The sequence below is a fragment of the Gymnoscopelus braueri genome (assembly GCF_963280865.1).
Source record: "Gymnoscopelus braueri genome assembly, chromosome: 10".
Taxonomy (NCBI): Eukaryota; Metazoa; Chordata; class Actinopteri; order Myctophiformes; family Myctophidae; genus Gymnoscopelus; species Gymnoscopelus braueri.
The window spans coordinates 56,571,470-56,595,457 of NC_137611.1; the positions used below are offsets into that span (position 1 = coordinate 56,571,470).

At 38.7% G+C, this 23,988-nt stretch overlaps 1 protein-coding gene across 1 annotated transcript; it reads right to left on the minus strand.

Annotated features, from left to right (window-relative positions):
- Positions 1 to 264: 264 nt before the first annotated feature.
- Positions 265 to 11,299, minus strand: dpm2 (dolichyl-phosphate mannosyltransferase subunit 2, regulatory). The gene is made up of 4 exons (XM_080440786.1): positions 11,235 to 11,299; positions 7,758 to 7,847; positions 5,556 to 5,658; positions 265 to 2,541 (listed from the first exon to the last, which is right to left on the minus strand). The coding sequence occupies exons 1-4, from the start codon at positions 11,235 to 11,237 to the stop codon at positions 2,486 to 2,488; spliced, it is 252 nt and encodes an 83-aa protein (XP_080296912.1). The 5' UTR covers positions 11,238 to 11,299; the 3' UTR covers positions 265 to 2,485.
- Between the last annotated feature and the right edge of the window lie 12,689 nt (positions 11,300 to 23,988).

A 23,988-nucleotide genomic window follows, 5' to 3' on the forward strand; every position in this document is an offset into this window, starting at 1 on the left:
TGGATTTATCAGACACTATTACTAAGATTTTAGGGAAGATGCTTCTTAACATAATGGCTAATTTGACTTCTTCAAATGCTCTAATCTTAATGATAACTGAAAATAGCCTATCTGCAGTGACGCATTGAGAGCTTGCAGATCGGCTATTTTTGCTGCGCAACATCCATAGAAGACATGCTGCTGGCTTCTATGGAATCCAAATGACTGAAATCAGTCGTGGCGACTGAGAACTTTAATCCATGAGCATGGGACATACTGTACCCACAGGCTAGTTGTTAGAGGGCTTCAACAACTTAAGATGCCCAAAAGGTTTTCCATGTATTAAAACTGAAAGCCAAAAGCAGCTCTGGAATAAGTATAAAGCACAAATCAGTCTGTTGAGACCGATTAAACCCCAGCATCCCTATTCTGGGGGGGGGGGACATTCACCAAAAATAGCCGATCTACAACCTCACGACGCGTCACAACGTGAGCTTGTAGATCTACTATGTTTGGCAAAGAGATTTGGTGTAGAAGGGGGAAAAAGGAACTCTTCAAGTACAGTGCAACTCAGGTCTGTTTGACTAAGTATAGAGGGTCTAAGCGGTTAAACTGAAGTGATATTGATAAATTAGTATTCTGCGGCACCCACTTTGAGTAACCCTGGCATTATCCATGTTTTGACCCATATGTTTTTACGCAAAGCAGTGCAAAGCTTTCTAATCAATTTGAAACCCCTTGATTTGATTAAAGTTCCAGAGAGCATTTAACTGATTAAACAAATAAATGAATAAACATAAACACAATTAACTTTTTGATGGATAAGAAAAGATGTTTAACTCAAAGAGAGTGAAGACAAGTGAATCCAGGTGGTTACACAGAAACTATGTACTTCAGTTAAGTATATTGTAAAAAAAAAAATCACAGAAATGATAACTTGATCAAATTCCACCATTTACGTATTAATGAACCAACAAACTACCCAGATCTGGTGTCTCTCTCCTAAATATCACTATAACATTATGCTTATTTTCACCTATTAAAAGGAATAGTTCACCCAAAAAATTACTAACCCCGTGAGTTAGTAAAAGTTACTAACCCCATGAAGCCTTGAATTCATGGAGATTTTGTTGTCAAACTTTTGATCCAATATTCCAATATTTAATTAATTGAAGTAAATAGGAGGACAAACGTAACAAGGGCAAAACGTTATTTAAAACATTCACTTACAAGCTGGAGAGTAGTACTCCTCCCTGGATTACACCAAGTATGGAGTTCATACCTTAATATTTTTATATAGTTACTATAGTTATATATACTCCTATTTACTTACAATGAATTAAAACCTGGAATATTGGATCAGACAGGAAACGAAAAAACACAAACAAAAACAAAACATCTCCATGAATTCAAGGCTTGAGTAATTGATAGGGAAACATGTGTTTTGGGTGAACTATTGGTCCAAGTCTTCATGTTACAAGCATCTGCAGCATACAAAAAATAACTATTATCACTCACTGGTCCAAACTCATTTCATAATCGCGTTTATTTCCTTTACAAATAAAAGGACCTTTCACCTGGTTTGTGCAACAGACTAAGCCACAATGCTGCTCTAAAATAAACTCATGAAAACGTCCCATCCTCTCAAAATCCCATAATGACCATCTGTGTGTAATGTGTGACGTGAATTATTTCCTGCCAGTGTGGTAATAATAAAAACACTGCAGTTCTCACTAATGGCCTAAAATGTGTCACTATATCCCCTTCCTGCTGGCTGCAGAGAATCATTTTCATTCCATTTAAGTCTATGGGTATTTGACCAGACTTTACACTTGGATGCATTACCTTAGTGATCATTGTCATAAATACTGCATGCTTTCAGTCCCTAGTTTAACCCATTCAATCCGGGAACGCATGCCGTGTCATTTTAAGATTTCTTTGGCTATTCAAAAATAGCAGATATACAAGCTCACTGTGAGCTTGTAGATCTACAATTATTATTATTATATTTTTTTTTCAAAGCGAACATATTTTGTAACTCAAATCTATATTGTTCATGTCAAGGACCCCCAAAATTATATGGAAAAAAAAAGTTGTTCCAGGGACCCCCAGAAGCAAAGATTTGAGTAAAAAAAAGTTTTCTTTAAAAAAATATATATATTCAAAGATTTGCTATGAGCTTGTATATCTGCTATTTTTGAATAGCCAAAGTATAAAATAACGGTTAAAGTGGTTACAGAGATGTGTTCCCGCTCTTAAGGGGTTACACTCATCATGGTATGAAGCCCTCAACAGCACTGCTAGAAAAAACAGATTCCATCCGGGGGGAAAGACTCATTTGTAGTTTGCAGCGTGTCGGTGTCACACATAAAAAGACGATCTAAAAGGGCCCACAGACACAGTCTGAGGCCACAGACACCTGGTGGTTGTTTCAGAGCTTTTGATTGAGCGAAGGTGGTTGTTTCCGAGCATTTGATTGGGCGAAGGTCAATGGAATGCATTTGGTTCAGTCCACCTTCTCTGGTTTTCGGTTCTTCCACATGACAACTCCAGTGAAAGCCCCTGTGCAGCACACGCGCACACACACACACACACACACACACACACACACACACACACACACACACACACACACACACACACACACACACACACACACACACACACACACACACACACACACACACACACACACACACACACACACACACACACACACACACAATATATATTAATAACTTGAATTCTGTTTTCTCAGTTCATATTTCAGTGGAAGCACAACAATTTAAATTTGCTCCATCCATTTAATTTCTCCAGGTTCAAGAATCTTTCATACTCAACAACGGAAAGTGAAATACGTAACTTTTACTCTGTGGCTGCGAAGTAAAACGGTGGCTCTCGACAGCCCTGCGACTGTGGATGGATCTTTCTGTTTACAGGCAATTTGAATAAATACGAAGAGGAGGAGGAATATGCGTGGCCACTGGCTACTGGAGCTGGGGGAAGAGCTGTGCACTTGGACGCACGGTCAGTGGTGTAAAATAACTAAGTACATGTACTCAAGTACTGTACAATTTTTTGGGTATTTTGACTTTACCGTTTCCAGTTTCCAGTACTTTTACTTACTCCACTACATCTCAGAGGCAAATATTGTACTTTTACTCCACTACAATTATTTGAAAACTTTAGTTACTAGTTACTTTGCAATTATCAATTGCTATATTATGAAACATACATTAACCACTTTAGCCCTATTTTATACATAGGCTATTTGAAAATAGCCGATCTACAAGGTCACAACGCATCACATCGCGACGCGTTGTGAGCTTGTAGATCTGCTATTTTTAAACATTTTAGTACTTTTACTTTAGATATTTTAAGTACATTTTGAGTACATTGGAGAAGTACACATGAGGTAACAACAGATGGTCACTCCTTATGTTGACTCACACATAGTCGGCATGTTTGAAATAGGTTTGCAAGAGTCGGCTGTTTGTAAGGAGTTTGTCAAGGAAAGGAGTTTGACAAGGAAGGACAGGTGATGATTGTTGCATCTACTGATACATTCAATTAATAAATACCACAATGACTGTTATATGAATTTTATCCACCATAGTGCGCGCTGCACATGCGTTTGTTCAGTGAGTGCTAGGCCTGTAACAATTATTACATAATCGCCTAATCGCAATTATTTGAAATAATCACTTATTTTTTGCATAATCTTCAAAACCGTCATAATCATTACCATGTTGAAAAATGTTCATATATTTTCTCAAATAGTTGGAAAATAGTGGAAATAGCAGATCTACAAGCTCAAAACTATATTGGCTATTTCCACTATTCATGTTTTAAATTGTTTTTAAGTATAAGGTCATTAAATTATGCAAGTTACTTCTGCCCGGTGCACCCTTGTTTACGAAGCCTAAACAGAAATGTAATTTGTATTCATAATGCTGCAGTGTTCAACCACAGAATAGCAAATCAACCGTTAATCGCAACTATTTTAGCACCTATTAATCGTCGAGTACAATTTCATAATCGTGACGTGCCCTAGTGAGTGCACGGGCACGTGCATTTGTCTCGTGTGTGTGTGTATGTTGTTAGATGGGTGAGTTGGGAAGGATGGACGGACGGACGGACGGGGGGATGCGAGACTTGGTCAAGTTTTTTTCCGGGGTCGGCAGTTAACCCATTCAAACCAGGAACGCATCTCTGTCATTTTTTGATTTCTTTGGGCTATTCAAATATAGCACATTTTTGAATATATATATTTTTAAAGTGAACATTTGAAACTCAAATCTTTGCTTCTGGGGATTCTACAAATGTCTTCTAAATCCGAACAGTTTTAAAAAAAATAGCAGATCTACAAGTTCAAGCTTGTATATCTGCTATTTTTTAATAGCCAAAGAAATCTTAAAATAACACAGATGTGTTTGGGTCTTAAAGGGTTAAAAAAAAAGTTGAGAACAGCCGTCCCCAGATGCAGACATCTTATGATTTTATACTTTCCGTCTCTATCTCTTTCCGTCTGTGACTTAAAAACAAACAGAACCGTGGAAAAGATAGGAACAAGAGTTGGTTTGACAATGTTGTACTTCATCCATTAAAACCGGGAAAGCATCTCTGTCATTTTAGATTTGAGCTATAGTATAGCAAATTTTTTTTTACTCTTAGGATTTAGAACAGTGGTTCTCAAAAATAGCAGATGTACAAGCTCACAGCACGTCACTTCGTGCCGCGCTACGAGCTTGTATATCTGCTAATTTAGATTCTTTTTTTTAAACTCATATCCCGCCAATCGCGGGCGATCTAATAAATAGCGTGCTTGTCCGCCAAGATCGCATTAATGCGATCTAGTGATTAATTGGGGTTTATATCTCTGATCGCGCTATTCTGCTTATTTTTCATTCTAGGTTTCGAGTTCCACTTACTTCACCCACACTGGGATCCGGTTTCATGTTTCCGGTTTCCGGTTTTCTTTTTTTTCCCCCAGTCATTTTCGGCCAGAATAGGGAAAACACGTTTTTTCACACGGTATAAAAAACTAACAGAGAGGTCCACTTCTATAATCTATGGTCTGGGTGACGAACAGTCATCGCCGTCGTGTATCACATCGTACTTTTGGCCGATCGGAGAATCTGAGAACACGTCACATCCGGTTTGACGTATTTGACTCTGTGTGGGGGGGGGGGGCGAGCGAGTCAGCGAGCTGATCAAGGTGTCTATTTGCTGCTCTCTAGTGGCAGATTTGTATTATGTGTTTAAAACAGCACTCAGACAATTTATTTGAATTAAAAAATTACTAAATTAAAAAATTAAAAAACACGCAAATCGCTGGCACAGGGGTGAGTACATTAGGAATAAACACAAATAACACAAATCTTCTCTCCTGGGGGTCCCTGGCACAAAACATTTTCAGATGGGGGGGGGGGGGGTCTGTATCATTTTGGGGGTCCTTGGCACAAAAACGTTTGAGAACTACTGATTTAGAAGGCATTTGTAGGATCGGCCTCAGGTCTGGGTTAAATAAGGTACTTGAGTAAATGTACTTCGTTACTTTCCAGCAGTGTACTCACCTATACAGAGAAGACCAAGTACAGCAGCGATTCCAGGAAGGATGACTGAATGCTCTCTGGGAAGAAAGTACCTGTGGAGCTCATGATCACTGTCCACGAAGGGCTGAAACATAAAATATCATTATTATTATTATTATGATGATGTGTAGCTCATGATCATAATACATAAGTAAACCAAGAACCTATCATCAGTCTAACCCAGGGGTCGGCAACCCGCGGCTCTGGAGCCGCTTGCGGCTCTTTAACTCCTCCCTAGTGGCTCCCTGAAGCTTTACACATTTTTACAAAGAAATAAGAAATCATTAATATATATCATTTTTTTAACATAACATTTTTAATTTATGGTTGCTGTATGAGGCCAAACGTGACACAAACATTCTTACGTTTTCCAATGTTGTAAAAATGTGTAGAATAAATATTAAGTTTCAACAATTCTGTCAACTAAGAATTACATCATAGCCTGCGACACACGTTTCGGCACGGCGCCAGCCAGCCATATAAACATGTGGGTGTGTGGTTCACTGCTACGCTATGGATTCTAAAGGCAAAAAAAGAAAGATAGCTGAGGAAAACAGAGGATTTAACAGTTCGTGGACAGAGGCATTTGCTTTCATTGCCACTTCAGATAGATTTCCTGAATGTTTGCTCTGCAATGAAAAGTTATCAAGTAAGTCCTGTGGTGTGCGCTGATCCTGCTCAGTGTTGCCATGTCTGATTACTATAAGCGACTTTGGGCTTGTTTTCCTGCAAAGTCGCTTGTAAATATTCAGTTGCTGGTTGCTTTTCTTTTGTCTTGTTTCTGAAGTGTAGTTGCTTATTTGGGCTTGCTTTCAAGATTATTTTTGAAAATAGCTGATTTAATAGGGCTCAAGTGGTGAAACTGGTCGCTTCTTTTGGGCTTGTTTTCATATACCTCGTTGCTTGTTTCTCTCACAGAATCTGGCAACACTGATCCTGCTGCGTGGAATATTTTGACAACATTAAAATGAATGCTCATTTACTATTTGCAAGTAACTAGTAATTTTTATAGGCTAATGTACACTTTATATGGCTAATATGCCTATGCTGCCTTCATTATAAGGCTTAAATATTGTTTGCGGCTCCAGACATATTTTGTATGATTTTTTTTGGTCCAAAATGGCTCATTAAACATCTAGGGTTGCCGACCCCTGGTCTAACCGTAGAATATCCACACAAAACAAATCAATAAACTCTATATTGAAACACTATAGGATGCCAGGTCAACAATGACCTGGCATCTGTCCACATAACATGCTATCTAAGTTATATGTTTCACCTTTGAATAAGCCTGCAAGGTTGTCGAGGCTACGGCAAGTGCTACGGCAAGTGCTACCTACGGGTACTGCATGAATATAAATTCCACTAATCTCATAGCCTTAAGGTCCTTACACACCGGCGAATATGCGAATATACGCAAAATTCGGACTCGTTCCGAATAATTAAAAGACGCTTTTTCGCTTCGCGAAACTGATGTGGACGCTTGCATTGACTTTATAAGGTTTTAAAAAAAAACGTATTTATTCGCATGAAGAATTCGCCCCGGTGTGTAAGGACCTATATTCTTCATATCTGGACTTTACCAACCAAGTGTAGCCTACGTATTAACAGCAATTTGAACAAAATATGAAGCCAGCCCAGAGAGGGTCGCTAGTAAAAGTTAAATGTTGGCCTATTTGACAGTGCAAAAACATAATTGCCTTGTCAGTTGGACACAGACACACACACACACCTGCCCTCTGCAGTGCTCTAAACTGAAAGTGACTGGAGTCTGTCTCATTTCTCTCCAAAAGCCCTTGAATATGATGGAATATGATTAAGGATTACTGTGATTATGATAAGCTAACATTTCATATCACACACACCATACAGTAAGAACTCCTGTAACTTGCACTAGCCCCCCCCCCTTTTTTTTTTAAAGTGGTACCGATATTTTCCGATATTACATGTCTATGCTATTATCGGCCGATAATATTGGACATCCCCAATTACTATGTGTAGCTCATGAAACAATTGGGATTATGACTTGTAATATGAAAGATAAAAGTTTTTTGTAACAATGACACAATTAGGTAATAACTTGTTTGGGGTTTTTGCTTACTGTTATGATATATATGATATGCTTGTGTAATAACATAATGTTTACGTATAATAAACCCTAATATAATAATTGTGTGGACTCACCAGAACAATGACCCAGACGGAATAATATGTAAACAACAGCAAACTGAAGCAAACCAGTCCAACGCCTACTACCTGATCTGTCCCTGTAGCCTAGAGAGAGAGAGAGCGAGAGCGAGAGCGCGAGAGAGAGAGAGAGAGATTACAAATTGACATTTCTGCCTAACTCTACTCTCCTACCACTGCTGCTTCATTGTCCTCATCGGAATGCTTGTTACATTCCAAAATCACTTTTATAATTTTAGACAGAAAATATTGTTTTAATTGAACAAGCATTCTGATAGGCTGAGGACATAGGCAATAAGGCAGGGTGAATCATCAGTGTTTTTTCAAGAATAAGAAAATAGCCAATGTATAGGGTTAAAAATGGTACTCACTTTGGTGCTATATTAACTCCTTTTGATGATCAATATAAAGTGCAGATAGTGTAGTGCCTCAGTAATCTATGATTCCAGGTAAACAATGAACCTAGCATCAGTCTAAACAATATATTATCAAAATGATAATCTGTACATTGAAACTATAGGATACCAGGTAAACATAAACAATGAACCTAGCACCAGTCTTACCGATATACTATCAAATTAATAATCTGTACATTGAAGCTATAGGATACCAGCCAGGTAAACCAAGAACCTAGCATGTGTCTATAGATAACATGGCATGTCAAGGCAAGGCAGAATACAGAATAAAAATACAGAGTGCAACAATGCACTTTAAAAGGAAATGGAGAATGTAATAGATACAATTGAAATAAGAAAGGAGCATAATCAGCATATACATTATAACACATACTCCCACCTTTGATACAAAAAAGAATACAAAGTGAGAGCACAGCTCATGCAAAGCCCAGGTAAGACCTAGCTGTTCTTAGCCATCATTGGGTAGAGTAAGCAAAGTTAAATACATGTTTTTAACTTGGACTTAAAAACAGCTATGGTTGGAGATTGTCTAATGTAACCTGGAATATTGTTCAAGGTTTGTGGTGCATATGGTGAAATGCTGCTTCACCATGTTTTGTTTCAACTTTGGGAACAACTCAAGCATGTCTAAGATGTAGCTGGGGCCCGGGCTCAGAGCCACAGAAACATGTATAGACCATAGAGGTATAATATAACTAGAGGGCGGATTGCCCCACCCCCAGCTATCATTTCAATGAATGTGCTCACTGGCGTTTTGAAGCACCCGGAAGCCTGCCGGAAGTAGAATTATTGATTCGTTTTTGACCACACATAGAGTTATGAGCATGCGCACTAGTGTCCTTTTTGCGTTCTACGGCAGGACCGTGTGTCAAGGATTGAACGCGAGATATTTTTTAAATACACTCGAGATGCCTATGTATATGTAAATGCATATGTATTTATGTATAATATGTTTACATATTTATATCTATATATATAAATATCTCTCAGTATGTTTTGCTCGTGCATGTATTTCTCCCCGCCTGCAGTTCCAGCTTTGGCCACTGGGGTGGCGGCTTCAATGTTTCTCAGCAACTCTGGGGGCTTGGTATAGGCAAGTAACAACATTTTAATAGTAATAAAAAAAAAATACAATTTTAAACCTTTGTATAAAAGCACTGTCCTGAATGTCTTATAAATGGACCTTATCTCATAGATTCTGGGCTCAAGATGAAAATATCATTTTAACCACATGAACATTCAGACAAAAATAGTGACATCTTGTAGATCGTCTTTGTATTGAGATTTGTAGATTCTAGAGCTTGTGCATTATGAATCTAATTCTCTAGTACAGGTTTATAGCCTCTGGGCTATAATATAAATCTAATTATCTACAGCATGGGTCTTCAACAGGGGGTCCGGGACCCCTAGGGGTCCTAAGAGCTACTACAGGGGGGCAGCCAAATCTTTGTGTGATAGGAACTTCATTTTTTCATTAACCACTTGAACCCTAGCAGCACTATTCCGGGGGGTACATTAGCCAATCTACAAGTTCAAAAAGCTTTGCGTTGTGAGCTTGTAGATCGGCTATTTTCGGCAAAGAGATTTGTACTTTCACTTCTACTCCACTACATCTCAGAAGCAAATATTGTACTTTTACTCTACTACAATTATTTGAAAACTTTAGTTAATAGTTACTTTTCAGATATAAATTATGATATAATGAAACATACATTAACCACTTTAGCCCTATTTTATACATAGGCTATTTGAAAATAGCCGATCTACAAGCTGCGACGCATTGTGAGCTTGTAGATCTGCTATTTTCAAACATTTAAGTACTTTTACTTTTGGTACTTTAAGTACATTTTGATGCCAACACTTTTGTACTTTTACTCAAGTAAATGTTTAATTCTGGACTTTCACTTGTAACAGGGTATTTCTATATTGCAGTATTGATACTTTTACTTAAGTAAAGAATGTGAGTACCTTTTCCACCACTGCACAAGGCCATTAAATAGAGATCTAAATTCTCTACAGGTACCTGTATACAAGGCTACAAGGATCTATACATTATGTATAGATCTAAATCTGTACAAGTATTTAGACTATCAGTATCAGACTATCGGTGTCAATTCCTATATTATTTAACCACTGAAATTAGACATTTAAGACTTAACTCCATCGTGTGTATGGGGATGAGTCTGACAAGTTGTGAGCTTGTAGATCTGTTCTTTTAGGCAAGCGACACCGATTACAAACCGTTTGTAATTGTTTGAAACGAGGCTTTGTTTCTCAAACAACAATATGATGCAGAAACACCTTTCACACGAAGGTTCTATAGAATGATCTGATTACTGAACAGTCTATGAATATTAGTATTGATTTAGCCTTAGATTAAGACTCTCGTAGATGTATTTGATCGACTTTCACATTTTCATTTCTACGAGTCTTGGCAACTACCCCCCAGATGGCCCTGGAATGTCACCAGAAGTCTGTATTTCTCCAAACATGTACAAATGCAAAATATAAGGTGCTTACCCGCTTGCCACAAATGTTAACTAGGTGTCCGGAGTATTTGTGCAATGTATTAGTCCATACTTTTCAATAAAAACGTGTTTTAATCTCGTCTGTGGCCGAACGCCATTTCCTCCCCTCGTTTATTTCCTGTTTACATTTAGTGTAATTCTGGCTTTCACCAAATGCGTCACTACCGCCCATTGGGAACTTCCGACAGAATCAGCCAAAGACGGGATTAAAACACTTCTCTATTAAAAAATAATTAAAAAAAATATGGCCTAATACATTGAACGAATACTCCGGAAACCTAGTTAACATTTGGGGAAAGCGGCTAAGCACCTTATATTTTGCATTTGTACATGTTTGGAGAAATACAGGCTTTACTGGTGACATTCTAGGGCAAACTGGAGGGTGGTCACTGAGACTCTCGTAAATACGAAAGTAAAAGTCAGACTCGATAAAATACACGATAGTCTTGATCTAACGCTAGTATTGATTATGATGGTTAGTAAATCAATGTAAAGATGTCTAGTATTAAATGAGTGTTAAGTTTTCTCACCATTTCTAAACGTCACTTTAAGCTTCGTCGACTCGTAGCGTCAGCTGAACCACTGAAGGAAACTACAGCACTACCGGTTGTAGACTTCAAAATAAAATCCACATTGGAAAGACCACGAGACCCGCTTATAGAAATAGAAAGTGTGTGCATGTCTAAGGGTGCGTTCGGATATTGCACACCGGAGCGCACTCGCCTATTAGTTTGTATTGGCCAGTGCGCTCAGTGCTGTATTTCCGAACGCACCCTAAATATTTAGAACAGGGGGGGTCTTCAACGTTTTTCAGCCCAGCAAGGACCCCAACTGAGCGAGAGATGAAGCAGCCCCTCCCCACTACATAGCCTATCCGCCCTATCGTATATTTGTGTTGCACATTAAACTTTTTTTCATAGATTTCATAGATAGCTTCATACACTTGTTTGACAGCACAATGTTGCATAAATTAATGTTTTTTTTTATTGTATATTTTTTTATTTATTTTTTACAAATTAGCTTCTCCATTAATTCATGTTAATGTGTATTTTCAGACATTTAAAGGTAGGTAAGTGATATTTTTGGGTATTGTTTTGTTTTTGTTTTTTAGTAAACAGAATATAATACATTCTCAGGTGGGTGACAACATTTAAGCCAATCAGGAGAGAGCACTGAATATGCATTTTCATAAAGAGCTGGAGAGACATCCGAGACTCCTTTTACTGAACAAACACTCTAGAGCAATGATTACTATCAGAATAAAGAGCTATTTAACACTTATTTTAACCAAAGTAAATCACTTACCCTTGTACCACTTAAAGCCTCAATAAAACTTGACCATTGGCTTTGTACTTGGTTTGCTCTTTTTTCCCTACATACCAAACCTCTTTGCCAAAAATAGCCGATCCACAAGCTTGCGCGAGGCGTTGTGAGCTTGTAGATCGGTTATTTTTGGCAAATGTTCCCCTCATTCCCCTCAGAATCCCATCACACAAAGATTTGGAGGACCCGCTGTAGTAACTCTGAGGACCCCCAAGGGGGGTCCCGGACCCCCTGTTCAAGACCCCTGATTTAGAGGTCACTTTATCAGTGACTTTCAATAGGGCTGGCAAAGTTCGCTTGGGTGGGGGAGTGATTTGGGGGGCGTGGCCAAGATGCACCATGTTGGTTGGGTCACTACCAGTCTACAGACCCATCCAACAGGGTACACTACTATATAGCTTGTACACACAGCGGCACATACAAAGAATTACATCAACAATGTTAAAAGCCAACTGCAAAAACAAACTTTCAAATGTATAAAATGTTTAATAATTTGAAAATAGCAGATCTACAAGATCATAATGATTGTAGATCGGCTATTTTCAAATGGCCGAAATGTATGGGCTGAAGTGGTTACTGTATGTTTTGTAATAATAATCAAAATCTACAAAGTAACCACTGTAAGTCAACGTCATATGAAGGTGTCTTTTATTTGAAAACAAGGTACATTTACAGGTTACTATGTGTATAAAAAAGGAACCTCATCAGGCTCAAAGAGGAGTAAAATGGTCTCTGCCCATCCATATTATAATGTGATCATTAACAGGTGAGGCAACTGGTGACCTGAGCCATCATCATCAGGATTCGGTTAAATTTGCATTAAATGAAAGCACTGCATAATGATAGAATGGCCTATGCATTTTAGCCATGTGAAAGAATGCGGTTCTATTTGCATATAATCATTTTATGTAGAAAGACTATGTATTTTATTTGAAAACATGTACAGGTTACTATGTACATAAAAAGGGAACAGATAATGTATCTACAGAGCATAACCTCATGTCTGCCACTGCGCAAAAAACCCAAGAATCCCTAGATATCGTTGCCCGAATATTACCAGATATGATGCAAATATGATGATATCCAAATGGGATACTCTCCGAACAGTATTTGAAATATATTTCATGGTCGGAGCATATCAACTACGGATGTGGGACCACTTTTATTCTTGATAGAATATGGAGTGTATCATCCCAGATACTGTATATTACCACATGCCATATTCGGGAAATAATTCTAATCAGTGTCTAAAATATCTCATCAGAAATGGACAGCTGTCATATGTGGAGATGATTAGTTACTCATATCCAATGTCAAGATATGACCACTATCCATATTTGAAGTCCAAACACCAGTTGCAGCTTATGTCAGGATATTGCATTGATACGATCTGTAACCATATTTGAAGTCCAAACACCACTTTCATTTTATGTCAGGATATTGTATCGATACGACCTGTAACCATATTTGAAGTACGACCTGTAACCATATTTGAAGTCCAAACACCACTTGCATTTTATGTCAGGATATTGTATCGATACGACCTGTAACCATATTTGAAGTACGACCTGTAACCATATTTGAAGTCCAAACACCACTTGCATTTTATGTCAGGATATTATATCGATATGACCTGTAACCATATTTGAAGTCCAAACACCACTTGCATTTTATGTCAGGATATTGTATCGATACGACCTGGAACCATATTTGAAGTCCTAACACCACTTGCATTTTATGTCAGGATATTGTATCGATACGACCTGTAACCATATTTGAAGTCCAAACATCACTTGCATATTATGTCAGGATATTGTATTGATACGACCTGTAACCATATTTGAAGTCCAAACACCACTTGCATATTATGTCAGGTTATTGTATTGATACGGCCTGTAACCATGGCCGATCTACTTTGAAGATAAATATTAAGCTAAAAATGACAACAAAAAATCACTTTCAAATGAGCAATATTTATTTTTTAACAGAGCTGGGGCCAAGACCTCCAAAACACACACACACCTCAAAACTCTTCTCCACACACACACCTCAAACTCTCCCTCTCTCCACACACGCACTTCCAAACTCCCTCTCCACACAACTAGGAACAAGGTAGGAACGACGGGTCAAGATTGGGCAGAAGTCTCTGGAGAACTGAACTGACTTTTTAAACGGAACGGGGTGTGAGTGATGCTAAAAAAATATTAAAATAAACATCCACACACACACACACACACACACACACACACACTACCCTAAACTGTTCACAACTGTACTCCTAAAAACAGTATTAAAATAAAAACATCCACACACACCACCGTTAACTGTGCACAACTGTACTCCGAAGCTTTTGAAAGGGTGCATAAATGTTTCGTGTTCCAGTTCAGTTCCCCATAGCTTTGTTTGATTGGCTCAGCATCAGATTTGAACCAGAAACATAATGACACCTTCACGTGTTTCCAGTCCAAATCTGCCGCTAAGCCAATCAAACAAAGTAAACTGAACTGGAACCATTTATACTCCCTTCCAAAAGCTTAGGAGTCCAGTAGCCTATACACAAATCCACAGAGCGCTGCCCTGTAGGTGGCGCAGCCATTGCTGCGGTGTCAGACTCGGTGTCAGTCAGCTGCAGTCACTGACGTTACTCTTGAGTCTTTTACCTGCTTTTTACTAACTTTTACTAACTTTTACTAACACTAACTTTACAAAGATGTATAGTTATTTAGTAATTAAACCAAGCAGGTAAAGAGTAACGTCAACAGACGGACAGAACCGCAACAGCTGCTGACTGAGTCTGACACCGCAGCAATGGCGCGCTACCTACAGGGCAGCGCTCCGTGGATTAGTGTATAACTAAAAGGCTTTACACTCCAGTGTCGCCTTCTTCCTTCTCACTCTCCTGCAGATAGTGATGCTTGCCCTCTGCAGCAGGGGGGTTTGTCTGGTGAAGAGTTCGTAGTTTGTGCGAACACGGTTGGACTTCGGCTCCACACACTTCCTTCGGTTTTCATCCAGGGCAGTTTGACATGAAGCCATTATTTTGGACAGCCGTCCGGCGCGCCACTTTGGTGAAGTTATTTTAAAGGCAGTCTTGTCTTCATCACTCTCGACAAAGTTCGCGTCCGCACCACTGAGGTAGTCCAAGTCCTCTCTCTCTCCTCCCTTCTGCCCAATCTTGACCCGTTTCTTGAAAAGCTGTGTAACAGATGAGAAGAGGAGGTTAGACTTTTAAAGCGATCAACAAAACTAAATAAGTAAATACAGTATGAGGGTTATATTATGGCTAGCTCTAGTCCCGAGCATTAGAAAGTTCTCGCTAACCTCTGGACCAGGAACAGTGCATTTTCCATTGACTGTAAAATGAACAGGTGTACATTATGACAAGGGCTCCCAAGCTTTTCAGGCTGTGACCCCCCTTCATAATATTTGAACTGGGGACCCCCCACCCTGACAAGCACTTGGAATTTTAGGAGTTGAGGCATTACATTTAGTTGACACGGTTCCACAGATAAATGTTGTGAAAATAGCTGATCTACAAACTCACAACTTGAGGACGTCCTCAGAGTTACTACAGGGGGTCCGCCAAATCTTTGTTTGATATGATTTATTTTTTTTACATTAACCACTTGAACCCTAGCATCCCTTTTCTGAGGAGAACTTTAGCCAGAAAAAAGATCAGCAAAAGTTTATCTGAAACACAATTTTATACAATATAGAGGGGGTCCCTGCTTCAACTCTCTCTCAGCTTGGCCTGAAAACGTTGAAGACCCCTGCGTTAAACAGTATGTTGGTTTGTTTACTGTCGAATGAGAAAACAATGTTGCACTAAAGTAATTAAAAGGTCCCCGACCCCCAGTTTGGGAACCATTGAGAGTAGGATCACTACACTTGAGAAAACCTAAGTATGATTTTGATATTCACTGAAACAAGGCAGTTTTATGATGCTGAAAGCCTATTGTCTATGGTGGGAAGCCTTTTATAACCCCACCTTTTGTGTAAAATGCACTTTTTGGCCAGGAAATAAAACGTCCTGACAGAAAAGCTTTGATTCACTCAAGTGTGCCACCGATCTGGACTGGACAATAAAAAAATGCTATGACAGATCTGTAGAATAGGCTTAAAGGTAGGGTAAGTGATTTGCTTTGGTTAAAATAAGTGTTAAATAGCTCTATATTGTGATACTGTAGTACTCATTGCTATAGAGTGTTTGTTCAGTAACAGGAGTCTCCTTGTCTCTCCACCTCTTTATTAAACAGAAAATACATTTTCGTTTCAGTTCAATTTTATCCAACCAGGACAGAGAACTCAATCAGGATACAGATTAGGATACAGATTAAACAAGTGAAATGTGAAATGGAAGTGATGACACTAAGAAATGAGCAGACAAAATTGGAACTGGAACACTATACAAATTAAGCTAAAAAATTTGTACTTTCTCCTGATTGGCTGAGATTTTGACACCTACCGAAAAATGTATTTTCTGTTTATTAAAGAGCTGGAGAGACAGGGAGACATCTGTTACTGAAAAAACACTCTATAGCAATGATTACTATCAGAATATAGTATTTTAACCTTTTAACAAAATACTTTTAGTTTTAACCAAAAAATATCACTTACCCTACCTTTAAGATCAGAAACCCATGTTTTTGTTTTGGCGAGTAGTGAAACTAGTATATTGTTTATTTTTTACTACTAATATAGCTCTGGACCAGAGCTATATTATGGCAGCTACACAACCCAAGCTATAAACATTTGGACTGTATGACCCCTCTGCTTTGTCTCCTCCAGTGTATTTCTCAGTAATTACCACCTCACTGTTATATCCCTTACATAAAAAAGGTAATTGATAATTCACGTGATCAATAAAATGCAACAGTAATAGAGCAGGGCAATAACTCACCCGATCTTTCCTGCTGGTAAGGGTCTTTATCCAGTTCCATCTTCTGAGCGGCTTTGATGTTCTCATAAGCCCTGTTGCAGGCTCCTAGTGAATGAAAATTACAACACAAATACCAAGTTATGAACTCTAAATGTATTATAGTAAGGCATCTCAAAAGGATAGTGATCACAGATAGTTTACATTTTGTCTGCTCAAAGAAATGAGCAGACAAAATGTAAACTGGCAAACAAAATGGGGGTACTCTCCTGATGAACATTTATTTTCTGTTTATTTGAGAGCAAGAAGAGACCCCTGTTATTTAGCAAACACTATAGAAATTACCATTTGAATAGAAAACTTACCTTTTTAACAAAAACAACAATATAACATTTTGCAATATTAGATGGTTAGTGTGCCATCTGTTATCTTTAACAGTGTCAAATCAACACTAATCTACAATGTAGGTATTTAGCAGACGCTTTTTATCCAGAGCGACTTGCAGTAAGCAAGGTAAGTTTTACACCCAGTGCCAATTGTCTATGTAATCCTGGGCACTACCTTCCCTCTGCCAACCTAGGGAGGCCAGGGCCGAGCTCATGCCTCCTTCAATGCATGAGAGCCAACTGACCTTCTTATCACCTGACAGGGGAGAGTTTCCCTGGTTGGACGTAGCGCGTGGAAGGAACACGTTATTCCAACCAGTTCCTTTCCCCTCCATCAGGCGCCCCTGGCCAGGGGGAGGCAGTATAGTGACCAGGATTACTGCATGTTTTTGTGAGGGTATCTACCCTAGGAGACACGGGGAGAACATGCAAACTCCACACAGAGAGGCCCTTTCGCCAACCCCACCTAGGGTATGGGCACTGATATTTTCAGCATAACATGATACAAAAGTGTTATGTTATTTCACAAACAGAGGCATTTCAGAGGTGGGGGGGGGGGGAACATACCTGTCCTCCGGCTGGACCTGCCATCTCTCTCCGAGGCTTCTATAGATTTAACGGACGGTGGTCTGTAGGGACATTAATACAGTGGTGTCAGTCTAACTGTACTTTTCAGCCCTGACCCCCCAAAATAATCATATTTGAACTGGGGACCCCCACCCTGACAAGCACTTGGAATTGTAGGCATTACATTTAGTTTGACTCGGTTCCACAGATAAATATTGTGAAAATATCCGAACTACAAGCTCACAACGCCTAGCACTGCTAGGCGTGAGCTTGTAGATCGGCTGATTTCACAATATTTGCCTATTTTTTACATAATATTTGGCCAATTTGGTATTAAAAGGTCTTAAATTCCTTAAATTGTAACTTTATAAATGTGCAGATACCCTGTATACACTGTATGTTGGTGTGTTTACTGTTGAGTGAGAAAACAATGTTGCACATTAAGCTAATCATTTTAGATCGGCTATCGAGGTATTAAAAGGTCTTAAAAGTCCTTAAATTGTAACTTTATAAATGTGCAGGTACCCTGTATACAATTTTACTGTATGTTGGTTTCTTTACTGTCGAGTGAGAAAACAATGTTGCACTAAGGTAATCATCTGGGGACCCTCCAAATCATTTGGGGACCCCCAGTTTGGGAACCATTGCAAGTATGATCACTACACTTGAGTAAACATAAGTATGATTTTGATATTCGCTTAAACAAAGGCAGTTTCATGATGCTGAAAGCCTATTGTCTATGGTGGGAAGCCTCTCAGACCCCCACATTTTGTGTAAAATCCACTTTTTGGGAAGGAAATAAAATATGTCCACCAGACAGAGAATCTTTGATTCACTCAAGTGTGTTTATTCAAGTCCTGCATCACCCTGTTAGCGTATTTCTCAGTAATGACCACCTCACTGTTAATTATCCCTTACATAAAAAGCCAATTGATAATACACGTGATCAATCAAATGCAACAGTAATAGAGCAGGGCAATAACTCACCCGATCTGTCCTGCTGGTAAGGGTCTTCGTCTTTTTTATGTCCTCCGGTCCCGTCCAGCTCCATCTTTTCACTGCCTCCTAGTGAATGAAAATTACAACACAAATACCATGTTATGAACTCTAAGTGTATTATATTAAGACATCACATACATGCAGAGAGACAGTGTAGTGCCTCAGTAAAGTAGGATCACAGGTAAGCCAGGTCATCAAATTGTTAAAATCACAACCAATTTAAGGTCATATTACTACTCAGATTAACAGCCTGATATAAAACTTACTTTGGAGTTGGTGGAGGCTCAACTTTGGTGTCTGAAATCCTCTATTGTCTGGATCACAGCAGTTGTAACCTCCTCCTTATGAAGCGTTCGGAAGCTGAAGACAGACACACACACACACGCACACGCACACGCACACGCACACGCACACACACACACACACACACAAACAGATGCATTTAAAAACCAAGACCAGACCAAGGTCAGTGGGCAGTGGTGTCCAAGGCAATTATGTGCTGTGGAAGGCAGATAATGTTAATTATAATTGGATGCTTGGTCAAACATATCAATAATAATTTAGAAACAAATATAGTCTGGGAAAGCCAGACGATCAGAGATCTCTGCCTACTGACATGTCTGTGGTCATCTAAATTCAAAATGGTCACCATTATGTTAAATATATGGACTCAAGGCAGACTGTCTCACGATTATAAACATTTTGATATTGACCATTTGAGTACATACTGTACAGCTACCTTCACCAGTGGAATGCAAGTATGGATTAAAATTGTAAATACTAGTAGCCCACCAATTTGGAATGAGTAAAATGATTTTTCTCAAAATCTGCTGCCTTTTAAAATTGACATGTTTTGGGGGGTCTTTTTTGGATTGAGATGGTCCAGGGGCTGGGTCTGGCCCCCAGGCCCATGTAAAGACTACGCAATAAAGAGTGTATGAATGGTACCAATAAATGGACTCAATTACGCCCCATCATAGGTGTGCGCTGGTGTCACAAAAAAATAGCTGATCTACAAGTGATGCAACACATTGTGAGCTTGTAGACCAGCCATTTTTAATACAGGCACCTTGTGCAACAAAGTATAAACCAGGCTTTATGGTTCATTTGTATCTCTGAGTTAAATTGTGTATCAACGCGTTAATCTTTGTATACAGTCAAATAAATTATTATGACATGACATCACAGAAATGTAACAGATGCCTGTTAAGTTGCACTGACAAGACTATTCATTCATATTCACACTTGATAGTGTAAATATACTCATAGTACTGAGTCATTATATTCACTGGTGATGGTTTAACACAGCCACAATTGGCACAGTGTACAGTAGGCTACAATAATTTAGATTACATTAGTAAAGGTCAATTGTAATGGTATTTGCCTTATTTTCTCACTGTTTGCATTTGCCCAGATTATTACTATCTCTATTAATTACCTGTCTCTGCACCAAAAGGTAGACACAAACAAGAAATAGCATAAGAGATTGGATGACAGCTCATTTTGGTTAAAGGTAGGGTAAGTGATATTTTTGGGTTAAAACAAACAATTTGTAAGGTTAAAGTACTATATTGTGATAGTAATCATTGGTACTGTATAGCAGGGGTCTTCAACAGGGGGTCCTCAGAGTTACTACAGGGGGGCCAACACATGTTTGTGTGATAGGAACTTTTTTTTTTAACCTGTTGAAACCTAGAATTCCTTTTCTGAGGGGAACATTAGCCAAAAATAGCAGATCTACAAGCTTGTAGATCGGCATTTCGGTTTGGTTAACAGTTACTGAACAAAATCTCCATAGCAATGATTACTGTCACACAATATAGAGCTACTTAACACTGTTACTGAACAAACACTATAGCTACTATCACAATATAGAGCTATTTAACACTGTTACTGAACAAACACTCTATAGCAATGAGTACTATCACAATATAGAGCTATTTAACACTGTTACTGAACAAACACTCTATAGCAATGATTACTATCACAATATAGAGCTACTTAACACTGTTACTGAACAAACACTATAGCTACTATCACAATATAGAGCTATTTAACACTGTTACTGAACAAACACTCTATAGCAATGAGTACTATCACAATATAGAGCTATTTAACACTTATTTTAACCAAAGAAAATCACTTCCCCTATGCCTTTAATTAAGTAAAAATACACAGTAGATTATCAAAGTGGGGTCCAGGGAGGGACCACCAGAGGTTTCTGAGGGGGTTCCCTAGCTATATTAGTTAATATAGCATGAAAAAAACAGTTTAACCACCCTATTACATCAGCTATTTGAAAATAGCAGATCTACAAGCTCAGGTTGCAAATATTTTCAGAAGGGGGTCTGCAGCCAAATAGCCTCTATTTTGGATTTGGGGGTCCTTGACATGAAGGACCACTGCATTTTCATGAGAAAATATAAAAGCTGTGCATTACCTGTAATATTATCTCACTGCTCCAACCTCTGTGACTGTGCATGCCAAAAGTCTCCAAAAGTCTCCACAAATATATCAGCAGCTTGTAGAAACTTACTTTCTTGTCCAACAGTCTTTTAGTGCCTTTATTTCAGTTCGTTTTAACCTAAATCACTTCAGCTATCACAGAGCCTGCATCCTGCATGAGAGTTACTGACTGCGCGCACTCAGAGTTCATTCAAGGTTCACTGCTGCTCCAATGAGTCAAGAGCCAATAGCTGCCTGCAACGTCATGGCACTTTAGCACACAGCCAATCGCATTTCGTTTTTTCAAACTGAAATTTGGCGGGCATGCACCCACAAAGCAACAGACGTCTGCAATGCATTGTGGGACTTGTAGTTAATTTTGGAAGTGCTTTCCATTGACACGCTGTATGTGTCGTTTTTTTCAGAAACTACAACATGGCGTCTACATTCATTCACTGTTGATATGCAATATATTCAGTTAGTTTGGGCATTAAAATGTGTTTAAATCAGATTTCATTACAGCTGATCATTTGCTTATATAACCTGTCAATGAATATATGATGTCTGTTGTATGATGTCGTTTTTTTTAACTTATTTCAAGCATGATTATTTGTGTTAGGCATTGATGAATACAGTAAATTATGTTTAATATCTGGTTGCCATATATTGTTCCAATTTTTTAAGTATTTTACCCATATTTGCATATTTATTTAAAAGGATTTATTTATTTTTTTCTGTGCCACTTTTCCCCAAAACAAGTGTATGTTGGGCTGATATATACACTGTAACAAGTTCTGTCACATCTATAATGTGAATTGTAGTTTTTTCATTACATTAATATATTCCGCATGTGTGTGCGTGTGCGTGCGTGCGTTTATCATTAAATGGGTGATAATTGCCCCCATTTCCATAGTCCCCCATAGATGTTTAACAATGACCATACCTGACAGCTGAGGTCAAGACCTTTGCATAGTCAACAGTTTGCCATATGTATACAAGCCTTTAATCATGGAGTCTGGGTTCAAGACCCGAGGTCATTATTTCAAAGCAGTATGCTGCTGTATACTTTGTGCAACAAAATAACACCTTGTACAAGCGGCATGCACCTATTTTGTATGTTTGAAAAGCATCATACTGTGTACTCAACCACTGTATGTGTTTTGTTTACACACACTGTCTGTCTGTCTGTCTGTCTGTCTGTCTGTCTGTCTGTCTGTCTGTCTGTCTGTCTGTCTGTCTGTCTGTCTGTCTGTCTGTCTGTCTGTCTGTCTGTCTGTCTGTCTGTCTGTCTGTCTGTCTGTCTGTCTCGCCATTGCAGTCCCGAGTTTAGGCCTGCATTGGGGATTGTGTTCCATTACTCCCCCCACTAGAGGAATATAGGCCTATCCCTACTTGTCCTCTCAGTTTCTATCATTTCAGAATAGATACACTAGCCCTCCTATTTAGGATACAAAGCTAGTGTCCTCATGGAACTTATCAAGGAACTTTGATGTTCTTGCTAGAGGCCTTGATCACTTAGCATGGTCCTTACCAAGAGAGGGCCATAGACTCACTGATTATACACTGGTCTCGTTCACGTCCAAGATGATTAACTGAATGCTTACACTTACCTAATACCTACCATTAAATTCAAGAGAAACGCTGATAGAGTCCAATGTATGCCTTGATCAACATTCAGACTTCCCTAAATATAATGACAGCTTGCTGTCCCATAGCCAATTCAACTGCATACTTTCTGGGGGTCTTTAGTCTTTACCCAGAGATGTTCTGTTTTTATCCAGTTACCAGCAAAGCAGAATCATTTGCAATGCATACAGAAATAAGGACATGTACAAGCTTGCTGCCTCTGTGTTGTTTATGAAAGGTAAAAACAACAGATCTGCATGCTTAGCTTCCCTGGTAAGGATCCTTGGGCTCTGTGAGCCCCATCCCATTTTGACCCTACCTGTGAGACAGACTGTATCCACTTAAAGCTCTTGAGCTCGACCCATTGCATAACTTATACATCAGTTAAATATTTTACATAATATGAACCCAAGATAATTGTGACACACAAAGATATGCCATAGATGTAATCAGTACAGTACTAGTCCATACCCGGGGATGTGAGCACTGAAAGTATTTGCAGACTTTGGGTTATGCACTGCGTACACAGTATGCTTAGATCAACTAGGAGAGGAGGTTTCTCATTTGATCATGGCTGTGTGTAACAACTTGTCATTTACCTGACATTGAGTAGTCTTTACCATAACCTGACATTTCCAGACCAAAGGTCATATTTGGAACGCATATATGACACAAATAAGATGTAGCTGGAATCCTAGTATAATATACTATGTCCTCTGTAGGATACTGGGTCTATATTTGACTAGATATCATATGGCACATATCAACAAAACTCATTTGCATCAGCATTGGTCCGTATTCTGTAGAGAATCCAAGGAAATATACATTGTTATAAGTTAAGGATTCTGGACCTTTTCACTTAGTGATATGCTATGGATACTGTCAGTATTCTACACAAATTAATACGAATATCTTAATATTTTTGTATCAAAACATAATATGACAAGAATAACATATGTGTCATATGAAAAGGTTTTATATACCTCCCAAAGTCATATATTGAGTCAATATTTTATCAAATGTGGAGCCTACCGACAAAACTTCAAATATGTTCCAGAAATT